Source organism: Phocoena phocoena, chromosome 3 (assembly GCF_963924675.1).
Source record: "Phocoena phocoena chromosome 3, mPhoPho1.1, whole genome shotgun sequence".
Classification (NCBI taxonomy): Eukaryota; Metazoa; Chordata; class Mammalia; order Artiodactyla; family Phocoenidae; genus Phocoena; species Phocoena phocoena.
In genome coordinates this window covers 120251881-120275764 of record NC_089221.1, presented here as the reverse complement: position 1 = coordinate 120275764, position 23884 = coordinate 120251881, and the positions used below count along the sequence as shown (strand labels likewise).

Below are 23884 nucleotides of genomic sequence, written 5' to 3'. Positions count from 1 at the left end.
CTTGAGGATATGGGGAGGGGGAAGGGTGAGCTTTGACAGGGCGAGAGAGAGTCATGGACATATACACACTAACAAACGTAGTAAGGTAGATAGCTAGGGGGAAGCAGCCGCAAGGCACAGGGATATTAGCTCGGTGCTTTGTGACAGCCTGGAGGGGTGGGATAGGTAGAGTGGGAGGGAGGGAGACCCAAGAGGGAAGACATATGGGAACATATGTATATGTATAACTGATTCACTTTGTTATAAAGCAGAAACTAACACACCATTGTAAAACAATTATACCCCAATAAAGATGTTTAAAAAAAAATACTAATGGCATTTTTTACAGAACTAGAATAAAAAATCTTAAAATGTGTATGGAGACACAAAAGACCCCAAATAGCCAAATCAGTCTTGAGGGAAAAAAACAGAGCTGGAGGAATCAGACTTCCTGACTTCAGACTATACTACAAAGCTATAGTAATCAAGACAATATGGTACTGGCACAAAAACAGAAATATAGATCAATGGAACAGGATAGAAAGCCCCGAGATAAACCCATGCACCTGTAGTCATCTAATCTATGACAAAGGAGGCAAGGACATACAATGGAGAAAAGACAGGCTCTTCAATAAGTGGTGCTGGGAAAACTGGACAGCTACATGTAAAAGAATGAAATTAGAACACTCCCTAAAACCATACACAAAAATAAACTCGAAATGGATTAGAGACCTAAATTTAAGACTGGACACTATAAAACTCTTAGAGGAAAACATAGGAAGAACAATCTTTGACATAAATCACAGCATGATCTTTTTTGATCCATCTCCTAGAGTAATGGAAATAAAAACAAAAATAAACAAAGGGGACCTAGTGAATCTTAAAACCTTTTTCAAAGCAAAGGAAACTAGAAACAAGACGAAAAGACAACCCTCAGAACGGGAGAAAATATTTGCAGACAAATCAACAAAGAATTAATCTCCAAAGTATATACATAGCTCATGCAGCTCAATATTAAAAAAGCAAACAACCCAATCAAAAGATGGGCAGAAGACTTAAATAGACGTTTCTCCAAAGAAGACAAACAATTGGCCAAGAAGCACATGAAAAGCTGGTCAACATCATTAATTATTAGAGAAATGCAAATCAAAACTACAATGAGATATCACCTCACAGCATTTAGAATGGGCATCATCAGAAAATCTAGAAACAACAAATGCTGGAGAGGGTGTGGAGAAAAAAGAATCCTCTTGCACTCTTGGTGGGAATGTAAATTGATACAGCTACTATGGAGAACAGTATGGAGGTTCCTTAAAAAACTAAAAATAGAATTACCATATGACGCAGCAATTCCACTACTGGGCATATACCCAGAGAGAACCATAGTTCAAAAATACACATGCACCCCAAAGTTCACTGCAGCACTATTTACAACAGCCAGGTCATGGAAGCCACCTAAATGCCCATCGACAGATGAATGGATGAAGGAGATGTGGTACTTATATACAATGGAATATTAATCAGCCATACAAAGTAACAAAATTGGGTCACTTGTAGAGACGTGGATGGATCTAGAGACTGTCATACAGTGTGAAGTAAGTCAGAAAGAGAAAAACAAATATCGTATATTAACGCATATATGTGGAACCTAGAAAAATGGTACAGATGAACCGGTTTGCAGGGCAGACATTGAGACATAGATGTAGAGAACAAACGTACCAACACCAAGGAGAGAAAGTGGCGTGGCGTGGTGGTGGTGTGATGAATTGGGAGATTGGGATTGACATGTGCACACTGATGTATATAAAATGGATGACTGAGAACATGCTGTATAAAAAATAAGTTAAATTAAATTAAAAAGAAAACCATAAAAAATAATCTCAGCTATTTAAAAATGCATAGGAGTGATTATATTAAGAAAATACTGGGCTTCCCTGGTGGCACTGTGGTTAAGAATCTGCCTGCCAATGCAGGGGACACAGGTTCGAGCCCTGGTCCGGGAAGATCACACGTCGTGGAGCAACTAAGCTCATGTGCCACAACTACTGAGCCTGTGCTCTAGAGCCTGCGAGCCACGACTACTGAAGCCTGTGCACCTAGATCCTGTGCTTTGCAACAAGAGAAGCCACCGCAATGAGAAGCCCGTCCACCCCAACGAAGAGTGGCCTCTACTCACCACAGCTAGAGAAAGCCCAAGTGCAGCAACGAAGACCCAACGTAGCTAAAAATAAAATAAATATGTACAAAATGGATAACTAATAAGAACCTGCTGTATAAAAAAATAAATAAAAAACAAACTGGAAGGAATGAAGGAATTAAGACCTGGGAAGCAAAGAGGAAGAATTATATTTCCTTCTTCTGGAGAGAAGGGAGGGCACTTTTTAAGCCTTTCTAGCCTAGACTGAAGCCCATTCCAGTTGGCTGTGGGCACCTGTCTGCACATGAGTGCATCTGCAGAGAGCACAGGTACTACACACCCACACACGTGTGATGGGCCATCGGTCTATCATCTCCCAGGGGTCTTAACCCCATCAGCAGACCACATACTCCTTAAAGGTAGAGGCCACTGTAAAGCTGGTTGGTGTCCTCACCCCTCAGTACTCATGTCACCCAGGGCCATGGCCCTTAAGAATTCCAAGAGGTATTAGTTGAATGAAGCCTGGACTCCTACAGTTGAGTCTAGTGAGAGGTTCAGGTCGATGCAAAGAACATGTTCAACAAGAGTGGGAAGCAGAGAAAATGGCTGCAATATTCTTCTGAAAAGCCCGCTGGGGCCAACAGTGTGTGACAAGGCACACCTAGGGCAACTCGGGCATATTCCTTTTAAATGACCTGACTGACCCATGGGTTTCGAGTTAATACTCACAGTAAGGGAAGTGGCACTAGAAGCCAAGATTAGGAGACATGCCTCTCTCTCTCAGTCTGTCAGTCTCCAAACAGCTGGCAAAGCAGCGGAAGAGCAGCATTTCTGTAAACAAGCTAATCTTTTCAGAGCTAAGCTGGCGGTGACATTTATTATTTAAAACTTCAGACTTGGTAAAGACGAACTCACACTAGAAAAGCCTGCCTTTCCCTTGCTCTCATGCACCGGACTGTGTACCCTCTCTGACAAGTTCTCAGCTTCCCAACTGTCTCTCAGGTGGGACTACAGCACCACAGCAGCGGGGCTGAGAATAGGTCCCTTCCTAGCTCCCCCTTCTGCTTCTGACCTGGGCTCATTTCAAAGGAGAATGAACCAATTCTCACAGAGCCTTTGGGGAGTAAATCTCACAACTGCAGCCAACGTAAAGCAAGAAACAGGACATGTAGACTCAGGAGATACACATTAAGGTGGCAAAGGGTAAGATGGGAAGAGGAGGGGTCCCTGCCCAGGGAAGAGTCCTGTTCTTTGTAATAATAAAGGGGAAAATCAATGACAGTCATTTGCCATTTAGAATGATTGACACTGGTGTGATCACCTTCTCAGTAAAGAAGCTTAGGAAGCAACAAACAAGACTTTCTTCTTCTCTATCTATTCTCACTCCCATCTTTTCCCTTCCCTCCACTACTGGGTAAGAATTTGACCAACTAGAGAAAACTCAGTGTCACTGATGTATATTCCTGACATTCCAGGAACAAAGCCAGGTAAGGTTCCTGATGGCAGCCGGATCCACGGTTGAGCGGCTCATACGACTGCCAAAAATAGCAGATTGGTTTTTGAATTTAGTATGTAGGGATTAACCTAACCAAGAAAACAGAAGACTTCTAGGCAGAAAAGTAAAGGTCTGAATAAATGGAAAGACATTCAAAGCTCTTGGAGGAGGTGACATAGTATTATAAAAGTGTCAATTTTCCCAGCTGTATGTAAACCAATGAAGTTAGAACATTTCTAAATAGACATTTCTCCAAACAAGACATACAGATAGGTACTTCTCTGGTGGCGCAGCAGTTAAGAATCTGCCTGCCAACGCAGGGGACACAGGTTTGATCCCTGGTCCGGGAAGATCCCATATGCCACGGAGCAACTAAGCCCGTGCGCCACAACTACTGAGCCTGTGTTCTAGAGCCCGCGAGCTGCAACTACTGAAGCCTGTGCGCCTAGAGCCCATGCTCCGCAACAAGAGAAGCCACCGCAATGAGAAGCCCACGCACCGCAACAAAGAGTAGCCCCCATGTGCAGCAATGAAGGCCCAACGCAGCCAAAAATAAAAAATAAAAATAGGGCTCCCCTGGTGGCGCAGTGGTTGAGAGTCTGCCCCCCGATGCGGGGGAGGTGGGTTCGTGCCCCGGTCTGGGAAGATTCCACATGCCGTGGAGCGGTTGGGCCCGTAAGCCATGGCCGCTGAGCCTGTGCGTCCGGAGCCTGTGCTCCGCAACGGGAGAGGCCACAACAGTGAGAGGCCCGAGTACTGCAAAAAAAATAAGTAAAACATAAAATAAAATAAAATAAATAAATAATAAAAATAAATAAATAATAAAAAATTTTAAAAGACATACAGACAGCCAACAGGCATATGAAAAGATGCTCCACACCATTAATTATTAGAGAAAATACAAATCAAAACTACAATGACGTATCACCTCACACCAGTCAGAATGACCATCATTGAAAAGTCTACAAAAAATAAATGCTGGAGAGAGTGTGGAGAAAAGGGAACCCTCCTACACTACTGGTGGGAATGTAAATTGGTGTAGCCACTATGGAGAACAATATGGAGCCTCCTTAAAAAACTAAAAATAGAGTTACTGTATGATCCAGGAATCTCACTCCTGGGCATATATCTGGAAAAGACAAAAACTCTAATTTGAAAAGATACATGCACCCCAATGTTCACAGCAGCACTATTTACAATAGCCAAGACATGGAAGCAACCTGAATGTCAACTGACAGATGAATGGATAAAGAAGGAGTATATATACACAATGGAATATTACTCAGCCATAAAAAATATTGTCATTTGCAGCAACATGAAAGGACCTAGAGACTATCAGACTCATACTAAGTGAAGTAAATCAGACAGAGAAAGACAAATATCATATCACTTATATGTGGAATCTAAAAAATAATACAAATGAATTTATTTACAAAACAGGAACAGACTCACAGACACAGGAACACAAAGTTATGGTCACCAAAGGGGAAAGGTGGGGGAGGGATAAATTAGGAGTGGGATTAACAGATACTTCTATATATAAAATAGATAAGCAACAAGGATTTAACATACAGCACAGGGAACTACGATATCCAGTATCTAGTAATAACCTGTAATGGAAAAGAATCTGAAAAAGAATATATATGTATAACTGAATCAATTTGCTGTACACCTGAAACTAACACAATACTGTAAATCAACTATACTTCAATAATTTTTTTTCATTTTAAAAAATATTTGTTACTTGTAAAGCATACTGTGAGAAACAACATTCAATGATTAAACCATTACTAATATTTTTTAAAGTGTCATTTTTCCACAAATTAACCTGTACACTTCAATGCAATCCAAAATGAAAATTTTAAAGTTTTGAGGAACTTACCAAACTTAAGCTAGAATTTATATAAAAGGATAAAGGTCCACAGTCAGCTATGTCAACCCTTAAAAAGGAGAGTAAAGAGAGGAGACTTAAACTACTAGATATCAAGACCTGCCTCAAAGTCATCATATTGAAACTGGAGAGGTATTAGCACAAGAACAGACAGACCAAGGAAATAAAGAGCTCAGAGACAGAGCTCAGATGTGCAAACTTAATGCACAATAAAGCTGGTATCACAAGTCAAAGAGGGTGAGAATGGATAGCTTGGTAGATGTTGTTGGGAAAACTGGCTTTTCATGTGGATAAAAACAAAACTGAATCTTCATGAAACACCATATACAATGGTATCAGTTGGATTAGAAACCAAAGTGTGAAAGACAAAATCATGAAGCCAATAAAAGAAAATGTAGGTGCATATCTTTGTGACATGGGTCAGAAAGGCCTTTTTCAAAACACAACTTGAAAATTGTAAACCAGAAGGCAAAAATTTTTTTGAATATATAAAAAGTAAGCCTTTATACTCAAGGAAGGATATCACACATAATATTAATTGTCAGCAAAATGGGAAGATATATTTAAAATATCTACAATTGGGCTTCCCTGGTGGCGCAGTGGTTGAGAGTCCGCCTGCCAATGCAGGGGACACGGGTTCGTGCCCCGGTCCGGGAAGATCCCACATGCCGCGAAGCGGCTGGGCCCGTGAGCCGTGGCCGCTGAGCCTGCACTCCACAATGGGAGAGGCCACAACCTGCGTACCGCAAAAAAAAAAAAAAACAAAAAAAAACAGAGAGATAAAAGATACTCATTGTCCAAGAATACACTTGAAAGGTACACATTAGAACGGTGAAGGGGAGGACAGGAATAGGAGGTGGGAAAAGAACTAAAAGGGAGTGAGTGAATGAATAAATGAATGAATGAAGGGCGAAAGGGAGGGGCCTGTGATGATCATGTGCCACAAACCGGGGATTATGATTATTTCACTCACTGTACCTGAGATCCAAACAGAGAAGAAAGAGGAGGTGAAAAGGGCTCTGCAAAGAAATGTGCATGTATTTATCTGCTGCCATCCTCTCCTGGCAACTGGGCCACTTGGAAAATACCAGCAGCTGCCAGACATTATTTATGGCCCTGTCTTATACCCCACAGGCACTGTACGGCCTGAGAGAAACTTCAAGGGAAAAGCAACAAATTCAGAAGTGTCCCCAACGGAATTCCCTTTTGCTACCTGTCTCTTGAAAACATTCTGGTTCTGTGATAAAATGTTGGTGTTGAAATTCCCACCAAAATATTTTCTAGAAAGGAAAATGCTAGACATTTGTAAATGGCTATTAAAGGTGCAAAGTGCGATGTCCCGCTCTTAAATTCCTATCAGATTGACTTCTTACCTTTAAAAAAGTTTTGACTGTCATATAAACAGAGTTGCAGAACAATCAGACCCTGGGCAATAGCGCCACCTGCGGCGATGAGCGCAGTGAAACTGCAAATCACTGCCATGAGGAATATGAAAGGGACAAGCGCTCTAGAGAGGGGAAGCAAAGCTAATGCTTGTGTGATGTGAAGAGGGGTTCCTACTGCCAAAGGAAGGGAGGAAGCACCAACCCAGAACAGTCCTCTGGTTTTGCCAGCTTGGAAATCAGTGAACAGAACATCTTTTAGAATTGTAATACCCGGGACTTCCCTGGTGGCACAGTGGTTGAAGAATCCACCTGCCAATGCAGGGGACATGGGTTCGAGCCCTGGTCCGGGAAGATTCCACATGCCGCGGAGCAACTAAGCCCGTGTGCCACAACTACTGAAGCCCGTGCACCTAGAGCCCGTGCTGCGCAACCGAGAAGCCACTGCAATGAGAAGCCCGTGCACTGCAATGAAGAGTAGCCCCAGCTTGCCGAAACTAAAGAAAGCCCACGAGCAGCAACAAAGACCTAACACAGCCAAAGATAAATAAATTTATTTAAAAAAAAAAAAAAAAGAATAGCAATACCCTAGAAAAGCTGTTTCTATCAAAAGTACTCCTGGAAAAGTGGGCAATGTGTTTAACACATTTTTCTTTCCTACTTCCTAAATGAAAGTGTCATAAGCCATTGAAGAATCATCAGAGACTCAAGGCAGCCAACTCTCTGCACCCTGTGGATAACGGGATGCCGAAAGCAAAATGTTGCAAGTGTCTGTGTTTCCCAAGATAGAACTTTCTGTATTGTTCTTTTCCTAGGGAGGTAGAATATTCTCATGGTTGACAGCAAAGATGTTAGAATCAGACAGAACTCAGATTAAATCATATCTCCTGAGTTCACCAATCTCAATTTCCTAATCCTCAAAGTAGGTCAAAAGCACCTACCTCAGTCAGTGCTGTGAGCTTTAAATGAACTAATGTGGATAAAACACGCTGAAACACAGTAAGCAGTCAATAAATGCTACCTATTAATCGCCATTATTGTAAAATACATACTCTTTGTCAACAACGCAAAGTACACAGAATATTTAAAGTAGAAGGTCAGTGTCTCGCAATAATCTGCCCTCCATCCTGAGTAAGAGTTTAATGATAAATGTATTTCCAGACTTTTTTTCTATCAATGTATCCAGATGAGTCAACTAATTTATTTTAATAAATGCATGGTTCTACAACCTGAATTTTTAAAAACTCAATGAACAGTATACTGTGGATACCATTTCTGCAAATATACCAAGATCTCTCTTGTTCTTTTTGAAGGCTACATAGTACTTTATGATATTTTTAATGGACTTCCTATTGAACATTTAGATGGTCTCCAATTCTTCACTATTATTACTGATGCTCCAGTGAACTTTTTTACAGAAACATCTTTGCACTCCAGCCTATTCTTTAGGACAAATCGCTGGGTCAAAGGATATTTACATTTTAAAGGCTTCCGATACATATGCCCCAAAGGCCTTACAAAACAGTACAACCAGCTGCTACGGCCACCAGCAGAGTCATGGTCGTCTTTCAAATCTAGTGGCACTTATCTCAAGGAGAGAGAAGTAGGTTCGTAAGGTCAAAAGTTACAGGCAAACTTCTGGTGTGGGGTGAAGGGGGAGCTGGTTCTCCATTCATATGCATCTCGTTCCCCACAGTTCCTGGGTCCTTCACGACAGAAGTGTCTCCCAGGTTAGGGCATGGTGTGGGCATCTGTTATTTCAGCCTGCTTGGCATCTATACTCTCTTGTCCCGGTGGCTTCCCCGATCTCCCTTTGGTAAACCACCCTGCTCCCATTTTATGAATACTGTTGAAACCATCAATCAAGGTGTGTTGTCTTCCCCTGGGTAGGCCACAGCTAGACCACCTTGATGCTATCTTTCCTGGGAATCTGGACCTTCAGAAGAGTGAGGCAAAGGACTAAAAAAGAGTTTAAGGGCTTTATCATCCTGCAAATATCATCCAGAAGACCCTTTCTCATTGGTCCCTGGGTCTCCAGAACTGGTCTGTTTTCAAGCCTTGGTTCTTCAGGTCTTCCTACCTTACTGTGAGTTACACTGAAGCCTTCTGTATTCCTTCGTTGTTATTATTATTATTATTGTACTGTTATTTTAGGCCAAGTTAACCAGAGTTGATTTCAGATATTCTAAAACAATCCCACCTGACACGGGCTGGGGGGGGGGGGGCGGTGGGCGGCGCAGGGAATGACTTGTTTCCTTGAATATTTACTTGAAAAAAAACTCCCCTTGTTCAATTCCTGAAGGAAAAAAAAGAAACATTTTTTCCTCTCCCAAAGGCCTCTTAACCTACCAATAGCAACCATTCCAAATTACTTAATATTTTATCTAAAACTTCTGGTAGAATCTGTATTTTGGAAGGAATGAAAGAAAGAAAATCTCTGTCCTATAATGGATTTCACACACACTAAAAACAGCTCATCCTTTTGTCCACATGAAGAGGTACTTGTTTTACTGACACTACTGGAATTCACGGTAGGGCTACCCTGGAATTTTTTTTCCAAGTGGATTTTACAAAACAAATCTGAGGCAAGGGGACAGAATTTCCTTTGTACTCTGGTAGCAACGTGGCAGGAATTTGTTTTTTCCCCTGTGCACCAAGGAGATAATCAGCCCAAACACTCTAGCAATAGCGGTTTCATTTTAATCCCATCATCTTTACAAGGTTACAGGTGCCCTTGGAACATGATTAACCAGAGTGCTCCGAGCCAGTAGCAGGGGAAATGTGCTGTATATTCTACAGAGGCCGCCCAGGGTCACTCCCAGGAAAGAGGAATATTATTACAGAGTTCTTCATCTCCACTCTTAACTCCCCAAAGTGGCAACAAGGAACACAGAGTTAGTTACTAAGCGATCACTAAGATGGTTCTGGCTCTCCAGTCCTTGGAGCGAGACTGTGAGGGAGGCAAAGTCAATTCTGGTTTCCCACAGGACAGGGCGCTGGGGGAGCTGGGTGTTATCGGATTAAGTGACTTTTAAGTGGTGACTGGAGCTACATTCTTAAGACAACAAAGGATTAACTGAGATAATGTACATAAAAATTCTTTGTACAGTGTGAAGGGTTATACAGTGCAAGATGTCATCACGGCCTCGCCAGTCGGGCTCACTGACCGTCCTGGAGTCACTGACGCCGTAAACTGGAGCAGAAGTAGCTCCGCTGCACTGGAGGAATGGGGAGACCCAACATGCCCACAGCACCTCCTGGTGGTTCTTCCCCAGAATAGCAACTTCTCCAGGCCCAGGCCCACCCCCACCCGAAGAAAAGTATCCAAGCAATATACTTACTCCCTTCGCTCTGGCTGTCTTTGTTCGAGTTGTAGACCTGGAAAACAGAAATAACATTTACTTGTGTGAATTTTATACTACCCTACAGGTTCGCTGAAGAAAATCATTACCTTTTCCTTTTCCCTGGTTTGTGCTAGACCAATGGAAGGCAATTCTGGCCCCCAAATAGGAATCCCTTCTATAATTACCTACTTCCCAGTATTTACTTCAGCTCTTAAGTGTGTGCACATCAGAATCACCTCTGGAACTTTATTGTTAAAAAAAAAAAAATCATATTCCTCCTTTAATAAAACCCCAAACTTATGTTTGCATATAAACTAAAAAGGAAGAAAAAAATGTAATTAGTTACAAATCATTAAGCATTATTAACTGCACGCCAGGCAACGTGCTACGCAATTCACATGAATTATGTCCAATTATCTGTGCAACAATTCTGCTGGGTAGGAACGGTTATGATCACTGTTTTACAGATGGAGAATCTGAAAGGCTTAGAGAGGTTAACTAAGGTCTCACAGCTAGTACGTGGCAAAGTCTGGACAGAGATACATTACAAACTCTTAAGTGCTAACACTGGGGAATGAGACCAATCATTTTTTACTTCAAATACTTCCATAAATTTGAATGTTATAAGGAGAATATATTACTTTTACAATAGAAAACCCTTTAATGATTTATAGAATTCATAAAAGGGAATGTACCCCAATAAAAAACAATGACACACTGAAAGAGTTGGCAAGCTTTTTCTTGTAAAGGACAGGTTGGTAAATATTTTAGGTTTTGCAGGCCAGGAGGCAAAAGTCAAATCAATGATATTATACAGGTACTTGTAAAACAAGAGAGAAGACAAATTTCCACAATTTTTTCTTGACAAAATTCAAAATATAGTAAGTTTTTGAGATACAGGTATAATATTCCTAGCAGGCGAAAATCAGGGTTTCATGGCTCTTTTCAGGGATGCTTGGCTTGGCTCACCCAGGGGTTAAAGAACTGGTTCTCAAGCAAGAGTGGTCAGTACAACCACTTGGAGTATCTTTTCCAAGGAGTACAATTTTTTGAAATACAGACTGACTAATCAGAAGAATAGAATTTTTTATAGAGAAAGGATAACATTTAGCTTAAATAGAGTTCAAAATGTTTCTCATCATCAAGTCAATTGCAAATGTTCATCTGTAAATACCATGTTGAGCTCATGGGCCATACAAAAATAGGTGGTGAGCTGGATTTGGCCTGTGGGCCATAGTTTGCGAATCTCTGATATGCTGACATTATTAAATAAGATAATAAAGCCTCTGCTTTAGAAAAAAAATCATAGTGCCCAAATCTTTCTTTGGTGCTTATGATTCTGTAGGTATGAAAAGGCACAGCATGAAACTGGTCATAACTTAAAAAAAATAAATAAATAAGGATATTCCAAATCATTGTGATGGCCACTGTTGGTTGAGAGCCACTTATTTAACCCTTTGAGGAACAGAGCCAAGCATCTCTGAAAAAAGAGCCATGAGACCCTAAGGGGACTTTTTACCTGCTAGGAAATATGAGTGAGATGCTGGTCAAGAGCTGGGCAATAGTTCCAACACAGCCCCCCGATTGCCTTGTGTCACTGGGTAAGTTTCTCACCGTCTGCAGGTCTCTACTGCCCCATCTATAAACTGAAGGAGTCAGCCAAGAAGGTCTTTGAATTATCAAACAGATAATTTAACAAACCACTCCATTTTATTATGATCATTATTCATTTCCTGAAGAAGACTACAAAGACACACAGGCACTTACTGAAGGTCAGAAAGATGAGAATAAAGGGGTTTCTGAACTTCAAGCATTATTGTCTGATGAATGAAAAGGCATCAGTTTATATGCATAAAAGGAGTCAAAAGACTGTGAGCCTGGTATGGCCTTTTTATTTTTTATTGTGGTACGCCGGCCTCTCACTGCTGCGGCCTCTCCCGTTGCGGAGCACAGGCTCCGGACGCGCAGGCTCAGCGGCCATGGCTCACGGGCCCAGCCGCTCCGCGGCATGCGGGATCTTCCCGGACCGGGGCACAAACCCGCGTCCCCTGCATCGGCAGGTGGACTCTCAACCACTGCGCCACCAGGGAAGCCCTGGTATGGCCTTTTGGAGGGAGGAAGGCCAGTGCACTTGGCAACTAGTGCACAATAGAGAAGGGCAGGAGATGAGGATGTGGCAAAGAGAGAGGCAGCGGCACAATCCTGCAGAGCATAGTGAGTAGCCTCGTAATAGCGAGGACCAGCCATTCCCGGTTGATGGCATGCACTGAAATTGGACAGGTAGGTGAGGGAAACACAGGGGAAGAGACAATATTTGGGCAAGTATGTTTTCCAGCCATCCCTGCTCACTTCATGTCTCCCATTAAATTCAAACTTCCTATCCCAGAGAAACCTGCTCCTGTTTCTAAATGGCAAAATCCAGAAGGAACAACAAAATACAGGGCTTTCAGCCCTCCTTAACTAGGAGGTGAATTTGCAGCAAATTACTTTCTTTTAATGTTTCCTGGGGCTCAGGAGGCCCAGTCCCGGAACACCCAGGCATTCCTCAAATCAGAGAGGCGATATCAATGAGCCAAAGGCACCAGGAACATGTGCCGCCCGATCCTCCGAGGCCAGGCCATTAATCTCTGTCTGGTTTGGGTAAATGAGCCAAGGAGAATGAGTTTGAAATGAAGCTAACAAACCATGCCTGCCAGGACTGCGTGACTACATGGCCCAACAAGGAAGGCCCGGGGTGGGGGAACAGCCTCACCATCACACGGGCCAGATGCTGGCGTGGGAACAGCACTAAGGGGCAACGGCTTTGTTTACCCAGCACTTACCAAGTGCCATACGTGACATCATCAAATCTTTTTAACAGCCTTGTGGGTTAGGTACTAGTGTTATTCCCATTTTACAGGTATGGAACCTGAGGCCCAGAGAGGCTACATAGTTTGTCCAAGGACACAAAGCTGGAAGGTGGTGTACTAGTCTATCTTGCCGTTGTAGGGATGTTCCAACTGTCATTTACTTTTCCAGGCAGTGGCAAATGCACACAACTACCAAGCCATACCAGTAGCCTATGGTTTGTAAATACCTTCCATTCTGGCAGAAGCAGAGGGCATGCGATTTGCCCTTTAGAAATGCTCAGTCTGTTCTGGAGAAACCTTCTTTAGATCTCATAGTAGCCCACTAATGTCAGACTGAGGTTCAGAGACAAGGGCAATTTCCTAAAATAAAAGGTCTCTTTGGCAGTGGCTTCTGTCTTAGGATTGATTAGTAGAGTTATCTTAGGTTTGTATGCCTTCAAGTAAGCCTCTCAAGAGCCTTTGTCTTAAAAGGACAGAACTCAAATCTCCAGGATCAATTCAAGGGGACATGAGTCCCTCAACAATTCCTGAATTACGGCTCCTAGGAAGAATAAATCAGTTAATACACAGTTTCAACAACCCAACTTAAGCTAAAGTCTAACCATCCCGCTTAGCCAGAGTACTCTAAGACCTGGCCACGTGCAAGTCTCTGAGCCCTCTGGCTTTCTATAGTACTTTCATTCAGGGATGCACTAGTTTCTCCTGAACACTGTGCATGAGAATTTGTTAAATATCCATACCAATGAACGCTTGTTTTCAAGTGCATGTTTCCAGAGATTACATACGTTTACTTTATGTTATCAGGGTCCATCTGAGATTCATTATAAGATAATTACAACAGCAATAACGGATTAATACAAACGATGGTGACAAAAGCCTTATTATGTGTCAGACACCACTCTGAGCACTCTATGTGCATTTATCTTGTTTAGTCCTCACACCAACCTAATTATTCCTGACATATAGATGAGAAAACTGAGGCATTAGAGAGGTTAGGTCACTTGCCCAAGGTCAGGCAGCTGGAATTGGGCAGAATCCAGACAGAAACTCCTACAGTCTGTCTCCAAAGCCCAAGCTCTTAACCACTAACCACGTGATACATAAGACATGATGATGATGATGATGACGACGACGCTAAAGGTGATGAGATATCTGTGCAGCTAGGGAAGGTGAGTCACTGGAAGAAAGAATCTGCCACGAGTCGGAGAGAAAATGAAACTGGGAATGGCCTTTGATTCCAGCCTGAAGCATTCACCACTAACCCACGTGACCAGCTGGCACCTAACACAGAAGTAACACTTCATATTCTTTGAACCACAGGGCTCGATTCTTAAGATAAACACCAGGGCAGGAAAGTAGGTCTTTGATACAAATCACAGGGTACTGCAATTCTATGAGTCCTCACCCAGAAGCTATGATGGGAGTACAATTTAATTAAATCAAAGGAGGGTGAGGAAAGCTTTCATATGCTCCCTCTGCACTAAGACGTGATTTTGCAATCAATTCTGTTCACTGCTGAGCCAATTCAATTTACGTGTCCCTAGAGAATTAAGAGAGAATACAGAGTCATTTGGGTTCCCAGAATTTTTCCACGGGTGTCCTTTATTACCATTATCCAGGCCTTACCAAGAAAGCACAGAAAGGAAATTTTTTTAAACTTATAAATTAAAGGTATAAATAGAGCAATAAGTAGAAAAAGCAATCTCACTTCTCCCTCTGACACACAGCTGCATTAGCACTTGGCTACATCACGCTTTGGATCAAAATCAGCACAAAATGAAAGTGTTGGAGAAACAGATTCATGGGCAAATTCACTAAAATCTGTTGCTCATTTTTCAACTGCACTTGAATTCACACCTAAGCTTTGTCATTCCCAGAGGTCTCTTCCAAGTAGCCTGGAACATCTAAACCCCTCCCACCGGCTTGTTCCTTGGATGCACACATGTGGGAACACACAAAACAGAGCTACGTGCCCACACCCCAAAACACTGCCCAAGCTGGTTCTACACCATCAGATATAATTTTTGTCCCTCCTCTCTATGCGACACAATGGATCCACCATCACTAGGACTTGCTCTTTTAAACTGTTTGTCAGGGGTAGCAGATTTGTGCTTATATGCTGCTTAGGTTGAAAGTCCAGATCTACCAGTTAGTGGCTATACAGTCCAATCACTTCACAATTCTAAACCTCAGTCTTTGCTAGTGTAAAATAGGGACATTAATGTTCCCTATCTCTTAGGGTCACTGTGAAAATCAAATAAGAGAATAAATAGAAAACATTTAACACAGAGAGCAGAATACAAATTCTGTGGCCCACAGAGCATTCTGTGAAGATGACCCTTCATCACCATTACCAGGCCAGATGTTGGCATAGGAATAGCACTAAGTGGGAATGGCTTCGTTTACCCAGCACTTACCGAGTGCCATACATGACATCACCAAATCCTCCTCTTTCCTTCTCTTCATATCAATACTTATCCCCTACGGGATAAACGGCTAAGGATGGGTATGTGGTTTGAGGGATACAGTGACATTGGCCTCATTAGCATTGAAATTTAACCAAATGAAACTAATTAAAGGCTTAACAGAAAGCATAAAATCTAACGTCAACTTTAGCAAGAGTTCTCAATGTTTTCTTAAATGGCAGTTAAATATAAAAGTAACTACTCACCACAATCACTTATCCACGACCGATTATGTGCCAGGCATCATACTCAGCATTTACATGAATTATTTTATATCATACTCCAGCTGATGGGGTACTACCACTGCCTCCGCTTCACACCATCTTGTAGGCTAAATGACTTTCCAAAGGGTACAAAGCCAACAAGTGGCAGCGTCTTCTAGACCAGATCTGTATTGAACCACAACTTCATAGGCCTTCCCCACCCAGTCCCACTTTCCAAAGGAAAAAAAAGTTTGGTGACCAACAAGGAACTCAAAAGAAGCTAAGCAGTAATTAAAATCATAACAACACAACCAATATGTAAGAACAGAATTTCCACCCAATTTAAACATAACAGTAATTCTACAAACTTCCATTAATACAAGTATAGCAGTAACTGAAAACCACAACCAGCTTGAGACACTTTGGGATACCCAAAAAACACCCGTCAAGCAAAGAGTACACAGAGGGCAGACAGCAGAAGTAAGAACTACAATCCTGCAGCCTGTGGAACAGAAACCATATTCACAGGAAAACAGACAAAATGAAAAGGCAGAGGACGATCTACCAGATGAAGGAACAAGATAAAACCCAAGGTAAACAACTAAATGAAGTGGAGACAGGCAACCTTCCAGAAAAAGAATTCAGAATAATGGTAGTAAAGATGATCCAGGACCTCGGAAAAAGAATGGAGGCAAAGATTGAGAAGATGCAAGAAATGTTTAACAAACACCTAGAAGAATTAAAGAACAAACACCTAGAAGAATTAAAGAACAAACAGAGTGAACTATACAATAACTGAAATGAAAAATAAACTAGAACGGATCAATAGCAGAATACCTGAGGCAGAAGAATGGTTAAGTGACCTGGAAGACAGAATGGTGGAATCCACTGACATAAAACAGAATAAAGAAAACAGAATGAAAAGAAATGAAGACAGCCTAAGAGACCTCTGGGACAACATTAAATGCAACAACATTTGCATTATAGGGGTCCCAGAAGGAGAAGAGAGAGAGAAATGACCCGAGAAAATATGTGAGGAAATTATAGTCGAAAACTTCCCTAACATGGGAAAGGAAATAGCCACCCAAGTCCAGGAAGTGCAGAGTCCCAGGAGGATAAACCTAAGGAGACACATGCCGAGACACACAGTAATCAAATTGACAAAAAATAAGGACAAAGAAAAATTATTGAAAGCAACAAGGGAAAAATGACAAATAACATACAAGGGAACACCCATAAGGTTAACAGCTGATTTCTCAGCAGAAACTCTACAAGCCAGAAGGGAGTGGCAAGACATATATAAAAGTGATGAAGGAGAAGAACCTACAACCAAGATTACTCTACCCAGCAAGGATCTCATTCAGATTTGACGGAGAAATCAAAAGCTTTACAGACAAGCAAAAGCTAAGAGAATTCAGCACCACCAAAACAGCTCTACAACAAATGCTAAAGGAACTTCTCTAAGTGGGAAACACCACAGAAGAAAAGGACCTACAAAAACAAACCCATAACAATTAAGAAAATGGTAATAGGAACAGACATATCAATAATTACCTTAAATGTGAATGGATTAAATGCTCCAACCAAAAGACACAGGCTCGCTGAATGGAGACAAAAACAAGACCCATATATATGCTGTCTACAAGAGAAGCACTTCAGACCTAGGGACACATAGAGACTGAAAGTGAGGGGATGGAAAAAGATATTTCATGCAAATGGATATCAAAAGAAAGCTGGAGTAGCAATACTCATATCAGATAAAATAGACTTTAAAATAAAGAATGTTACAAGAGACAAGGAAGGACAGGACACAACATAATGATCAAGGGATCAATCCAAGAAGAAGATATAACAATTATAAATATATATGCACCCAAAATAGGAGCACCTCAATACATAAGGAAACTGCTAACAGCTATAAAAGAGGAAAGCAACAGTAACACAATAATAGTGGGGGACTTTTTAACACCACATTAACACCAATGGATAGATCATCCAAACAGAAAATTAACAAGGAAACACAAGCTTTAAATGACACAATAGACCAGCTAGCTTTAATTGATATTTATAGGACTTTCCATCCGAAAACAGCAGATTACACTTTCTTCTCAAGTGCACACAGCACATTCTCCAGGATAGATCACAACATGGATCACAAATCAAGCCTTACTAAATTTAAGAGAACTGAAGTCATATCAAGCATCTTTTCTGACCACAACGCTATGAGATCAGAAATCAATTACAGGGAAAAAAACGTAAAGAAACACAAACACATGGAGGCTAAACAATAAGCTACTAAATAACCAAGAGATCACTGAAGAAATCAAAGAGGAAATCAAAAATTACCTAGAGACAAATGACAACTAAAACATGACGATCCAAAACCTATGGGATGCAGCAAAAGCAGTTCTAAGAGAGAAGTTTATAGCAATACAAGCCTACCTCAAGAAACAAGAAAAATCTCAAATAAACCATCTAACTTTACACCTAAAGGAACTAGAGAAAGAAGAAAAAACAAAACCCAAAGTTAGCAGAAGGAAAGAAATCATAAAGATCAGAGCAGAAATAAATGAAATAGAAACAACAGCAAGGATCAATAAAACTAAAAGCCAGTTCTTTGAGAAGAGAAGCAAAATCGATAAACCGCCAGACTCATCAAGAAAAAGACAGAGAGGACTCAAATCAATAAAATTAGAAATGAAAAAGAAGTTACAACAGACACCGCAGAAATACAAAGCATCCTAAGAGACTACTACAAGTAACTCTATGCCAATACAATGGACAACTTGGAAGAAATGGACAAATTCTTAGAAAGGTATAACCTTCCAAGACTGAACCAGGAAGAAATAGAAAATATGAACAGACCAATCACAAGTAATGAAATTGAAACTGTGGTTAAAAATTTCCAACAAACAACTGTCCAGGAGCAGATGGCTTCACAGGTGACTTCTATCAAACATTTAGAGAAGAGCTAACACCTGTCCTTCTCAAACTCTTCCCAAAAATTACAGAGGAAGGAACATTCCCAAACTCATTTTATGAGGCCACCATCACCCTGATACCAAAATGAGACAAAGATACTATAAAAAAAGAAAATTATAGACCAATATCACTGATGAATATAGATGCAAAAACCCTCAACAAAATACTAGCAAACAGAATCCAACAACATATTAAAAGGATCATACACCATGATCAAGTGGGATTTATGCCAGGGATTCAAGGATTCTTCAATATACGCAAATCAATCAATGTGATACACCATTATTAACAAATTGAAGGATAAAAACCATATGATCATCTCAATAGATGTAGAAAAAGCGTTTGACAAGATTCAACACCTATTTATAGTAAAAACTCTCCAGAAAGTGGGCATAGAGGGAACCTACCTCAACATAATAAAGGCCAAATACGACAAACCCACAGCAAACATCATTCTCAATGGTGAAAAACTGAAAGCATTTCCTCTAAGATCAGGAACAAGGCAAGGATGTCCACTCCTGCCACTATTATTCAACATAGTTTTGGAAGTCCTAGCCACGGCAATCAGAGAAGAAAAAGAAATAAAAGGAATGCAAATAGGAAAAGAAGAAGTAAAACTGTCACTGTTTGCAGATGACATGATACTATACATAGAGAATCCTAAATATATCAACAGAAAACTACTAAAGCTAATCAATGAATTTGGTAAAGTTGCAGGATACAAAATTAATGCACAGAAATCTCTTGCATTCCTATACACTAATGATGAAAAATCTGAAACAGAAAGTCAGGAAACACTCCCATTTACCACTGCAACAAAAAGAATAAAATACCTAGGAATAAACCTACCTAGGGAGACAAAAGACCTGTATGCAGAAAACTATAAGATACTGATGAAAAAATTAACGATGATACCAACAGATGGAGAGATATACCATGTTCTTGGATTGGAAGAATCAATAATATGAAAATGACTATACTACCCAAAACAATCTACAGATTCAATGCAATCCCTATCAAATTACCAGTGGCATTTTTTACAGAACTAGAAAAAAAAAATCTTAAAATGTGTATGGGGACACAAAAGACCCCAAATAGCCAAAGCAATCTTGAGCTCACAGCTCATGCAGCTCAATATTAAAAAAAACAAACAACCCAATCCAAAAATGGGCAGAAGACCTAAACAGACTTTTCTCCAACAAAGACAAACAGATGGCCAAGAAGCACATGAAAAAAACAGAGCTGGAGGAATCAGACTCCCTGACTTCAGACTATACTACAAAGCTACAGTAATCAAGACAATATGGTACTGGCACAAAAACAGAAATATAGATCAATGGAACAGGATTGAAAGCCCAGAGATAAACCCACGCACCTAGGGTCAACTAATCTACGCCAAAGGAGGCAAGGATATACAATGGAGAAATGACAGTCCCTTCAATAAGTGGTGCTGGGAAAACTGGACAGCTACATGTAAACTGGACAGCTACATGTAAAAGAATGAAATTAGAACACTCCCTAACACCATACTCCCTAACACCATACATAGAAATAAACTCAAAATGGATTAGAGACCTAAATTTAAGACTGGACGCCTCAACACTCTTAGAGGAAAACATAGGAAGAACAATCTTTGACATAAATCACAGCAAGATCTTTTTTGATCCACCTCCTATAGTAATGGAAACGAAAACTAAAATAAGCAAATGGGACCTAATGATACTTAAAAGCTTTTGCACAGCAAAGGAAACCATAAACAAGATGAAAAGACAACCCTCAGAATGGGAGAAAATATTTGCAAATGAATCAATGGACACTTTGTCCATTAATTAATCTCCAAAATATATACACAGCTCATGCAGCTCAATATTAAAAAAACAAACAACCCAATCCAAAAATGGGCAGAAGACCTAAATAGACTTTTCTCCAATGAAGAGAAACAGATGGTCAAGAAGCACATGAAAAGCTGGTCAACATCAGTAATCATTAGAGAAATGCAAATCAAAACTACAATGAGGTATCACCTCACACCAGTTAGAATGGGCATCATTAGAAAATCTACAAACAACAAATGCTGGAGAGGGTGTGGAGAAAAGGGAACCCTCTTGCACGGTTGCTGGGAATGTAAATTGATGCAGCCACTATGGAGAACAGTATGGAGGTTCCTTAAAAAACTAAAAATAGAATTACCATGTGACCCAGCAATCCCACTACTGGGCATATACCCAGAGGAAAACATAATTCAAAAAGACACATGCACCCCAATGTTCACTGCAGCACTATTTGCACTAGCCAGGTCATGGAAGCAACCTAAATGCTCATCGACAGACAAATGGATAAAGAAGAAGTGGTGCATTCATACAATGGAATATTACTCAGCCATAAAAAGTAACGAAATTGGGTCATTTGTAGAGATGTGGATGGATCTAGAGATTGTCATACAGAGTGAAGTAAGTCAGAAAGAGAAAAACAAATATTGAATATTAACACATATATGTGGAGCCTAGAAAAATGGTACAGGTTAACCAGTTTGCAGGGCAGAAATTGAGACACAGATGAAGAGAACAAACGTATGGACACCAAGCTGAGAATTGCAGGGGTGTTGGTGGTGTGATGAACTGGGAGATTGGGATTGACATATATATACTAATATGTGTAGAGTGGATAGCTAATAAGAACCTGCTGTATAAAAAAATAAATTAAATAAAATTCAAAAAAAAAGCTAAGAGCACAGACAGAGAGAACTGACAGCTTTGTCCAGGACTGTGTGGTAGGCAGAGTTTTGAGTAGAGCACCACATTCGAATACTAAGCAAGCTCTATTAAACAGGATTAATGTAGGATCTTTTAGTAACACCCACCAGAAGTTACCAGTAAGACACCCTTGGCCAACACCAACCGTGCAACACCAACCAATCACGGACATGAATTTTTGGATCGAGGAGGCCCTCTCTTCTCATGGTGGTCCACAGGCCACAGTTAGAAAAGCTTTCAAGAATGAACTGTTTGAAATACAAGACATGACACCATAAAACTCCTAGAAGAGAACACAGGGAAAACATTCTCCAACATAAATTGTACCAATGTTTTCTTAGGTCAGTCTCCCAAGGCAATCGAAATAAAAGCAAAAATAAACAAATGGGACCTAATCAAACTTACAAGCTTTTGCACAGCAGAGGAAACCATCAACAAAACGAAAAGACAAATCTACGGACTGAGAGAAAATATTTGTGACCAACAAGGGCTTAATTTCCAAAATATACAAACAGCTCATACAAACTCAGTAAAAAAAAAACAAACAACCCAATAAAAAAAATGGGCAGAAGACCTAAATAGACATTTCTCCAAAGAAGACATACAGATGGCCCATAGGCACATGAAAAGGTGCTTAACATAACTGATTATTAGAGAAATGTAAATAAAAACTACAATGAGGTACCAACTCACACCAATCAGAATGGCCATCATTAAAAAACCCACAAAGAACAAATGCTGGGGAAGGTGTGGAGAAAGGGGAATCCTCCTGACATGTTGGTGGGAATGTAAATTGGTGTAGCCACTACGGAAAACAGTATGCAAGTTCCTTCAAAAACTAAGAATAGGGCTTCCCTGGTGGCGCAGTGGTTGAGAGTCCGCCTGCTGATGCAGGGGACGCGGGTTCGTGCCCCGGTCCGGGAGGATCCCGCGTGCCGCGGAGCGGCTGGGCCCGTGAGCCATGGCCGCTGAGCCTGCGCCTCCGGAGCCTGTGCTCCACGACGGGAGAGGCCACAGCAGTGAAAGGCCCGCGTACCGCAAAAAAAAAAAAAAAAAAAAACTAAGAATAGAGTTGCCATATGATACAGCAATCCCACTCCTGGGCATATATCCAGATAAAACTATAATTTGAAAAGATACTTGCACCCCAAGGTTCATGGCAGCATTATTTACAATAGCCAAGACATGGAAGCAACCTAATGTTTTTCGACAGATGAATGGATAAGAAGATGTGGTACATATATACAATGGAATATTACTCAGTCATAAAAAAGAATGAAATAATGCCATTTGTAGCAACATGGATGGACCTAGAGATTATCATTCTAAGTTAAGTAAGGCAGAAACAAATACCATGTGATATCACATACATGTGGAACCTAAAATATGAAACAAATGAAGTTACTCACGAAACAGAAATAGACTCAGACATAGAGAACAAACTTATAGTTAACAAAGGGGAAAGGGGGTGAGGGGGGTAAGTTGGGAGTCTGTGATGAGCAGATACAAACTACTATATATAAAACAGATAGGGCTTCCCTGGTGGCGCAGTGGTTGAGAGTCCGCCTGCCAATGTAGGGGACACGGGTTCGTGCCCCGGTCCGGGAAGATCCCACATGCCGCGGAGCGGCTGTGCCTGTGGGCCATGGCCGCTGGGCCTGCGCTCCGCAGGGGGAGAGGCCACAGCAGTGAGAGGCCCGTGTACCGCAAAAAAAAAAACAAAAAAAACAAAAAAAAAAACAGATAAACAACAAGGTCCTACTGTATAGCACAGGGAACTATATTCAGTATCCTGTAATAAACCATAATGGAAAAAAAACTAATTGTTTGAATCTTCAGCCTGTGGGGATAAAACCAGTTTGAAGAGCTTGGAGTAAATGAGGATATGTCTCAACTCGAAGGTTCAGAGCTGGGGAGCTGGGTATTGGTTTCTCCTTCTCCCATTAGAAACAGGCCTCTTGTCACCACAGCCCGAGTAACAGAAGGTGCTCCAGAGAAGGAAGTAAAGTGGCTGCTGCTGCTTTTCTAATTCTCACCTGGCTACGCGTCCTCTGCCTTGCCTTTTCCACTGCTACCGGTATTGCATTTGCTGTCTTAGGGAGGCCCTTTTGAAAGTGAAACCAATAAAAATATATCTGATGGCTCTTCCCAATGACCTGTTCCTGAACAAACATGAAAACCTTGCTCTTGCCCTGCAGAATTACATGCAAAGAGGTTTAGTAACTGGAATAGAGCAGACCACTCAGTAAGTATTGTTTGGATGAACAGTTTGTGGGTAGAGGAATAAAAGAGAGATGGAAAATTAAAAAAAAAAAAAAATCCTCATGTTGAAGCAAGGAGGACGATGCATTGATGCATCCATCAGACAGAAGAAGTAAGCCAGATCTATCATTTCCAGGTGGGT

The 23884-nt window shown here is 41.0% G+C and overlaps 1 protein-coding gene across 3 annotated transcripts in view; it reads right to left on the bottom strand.

The window, feature by feature from the left end:
- ARHGAP26 (Rho GTPase activating protein 26) overlaps nucleotides 1-23884 on the bottom strand; it is a 485399-nt gene that overhangs the window by 230732 nt on the left and 230783 nt on the right. For all 3 annotated transcript variants that reach the window (XM_065873120.1, XM_065873121.1, XM_065873122.1), the window contains exon 12: nucleotides 10226-10262. In XM_065873120.1, the coding sequence (XP_065729192.1) occupies nucleotides 10226-10262 (37 nt within the window). The remainder of the gene's footprint in view (nucleotides 1-10225; nucleotides 10263-23884) is intronic.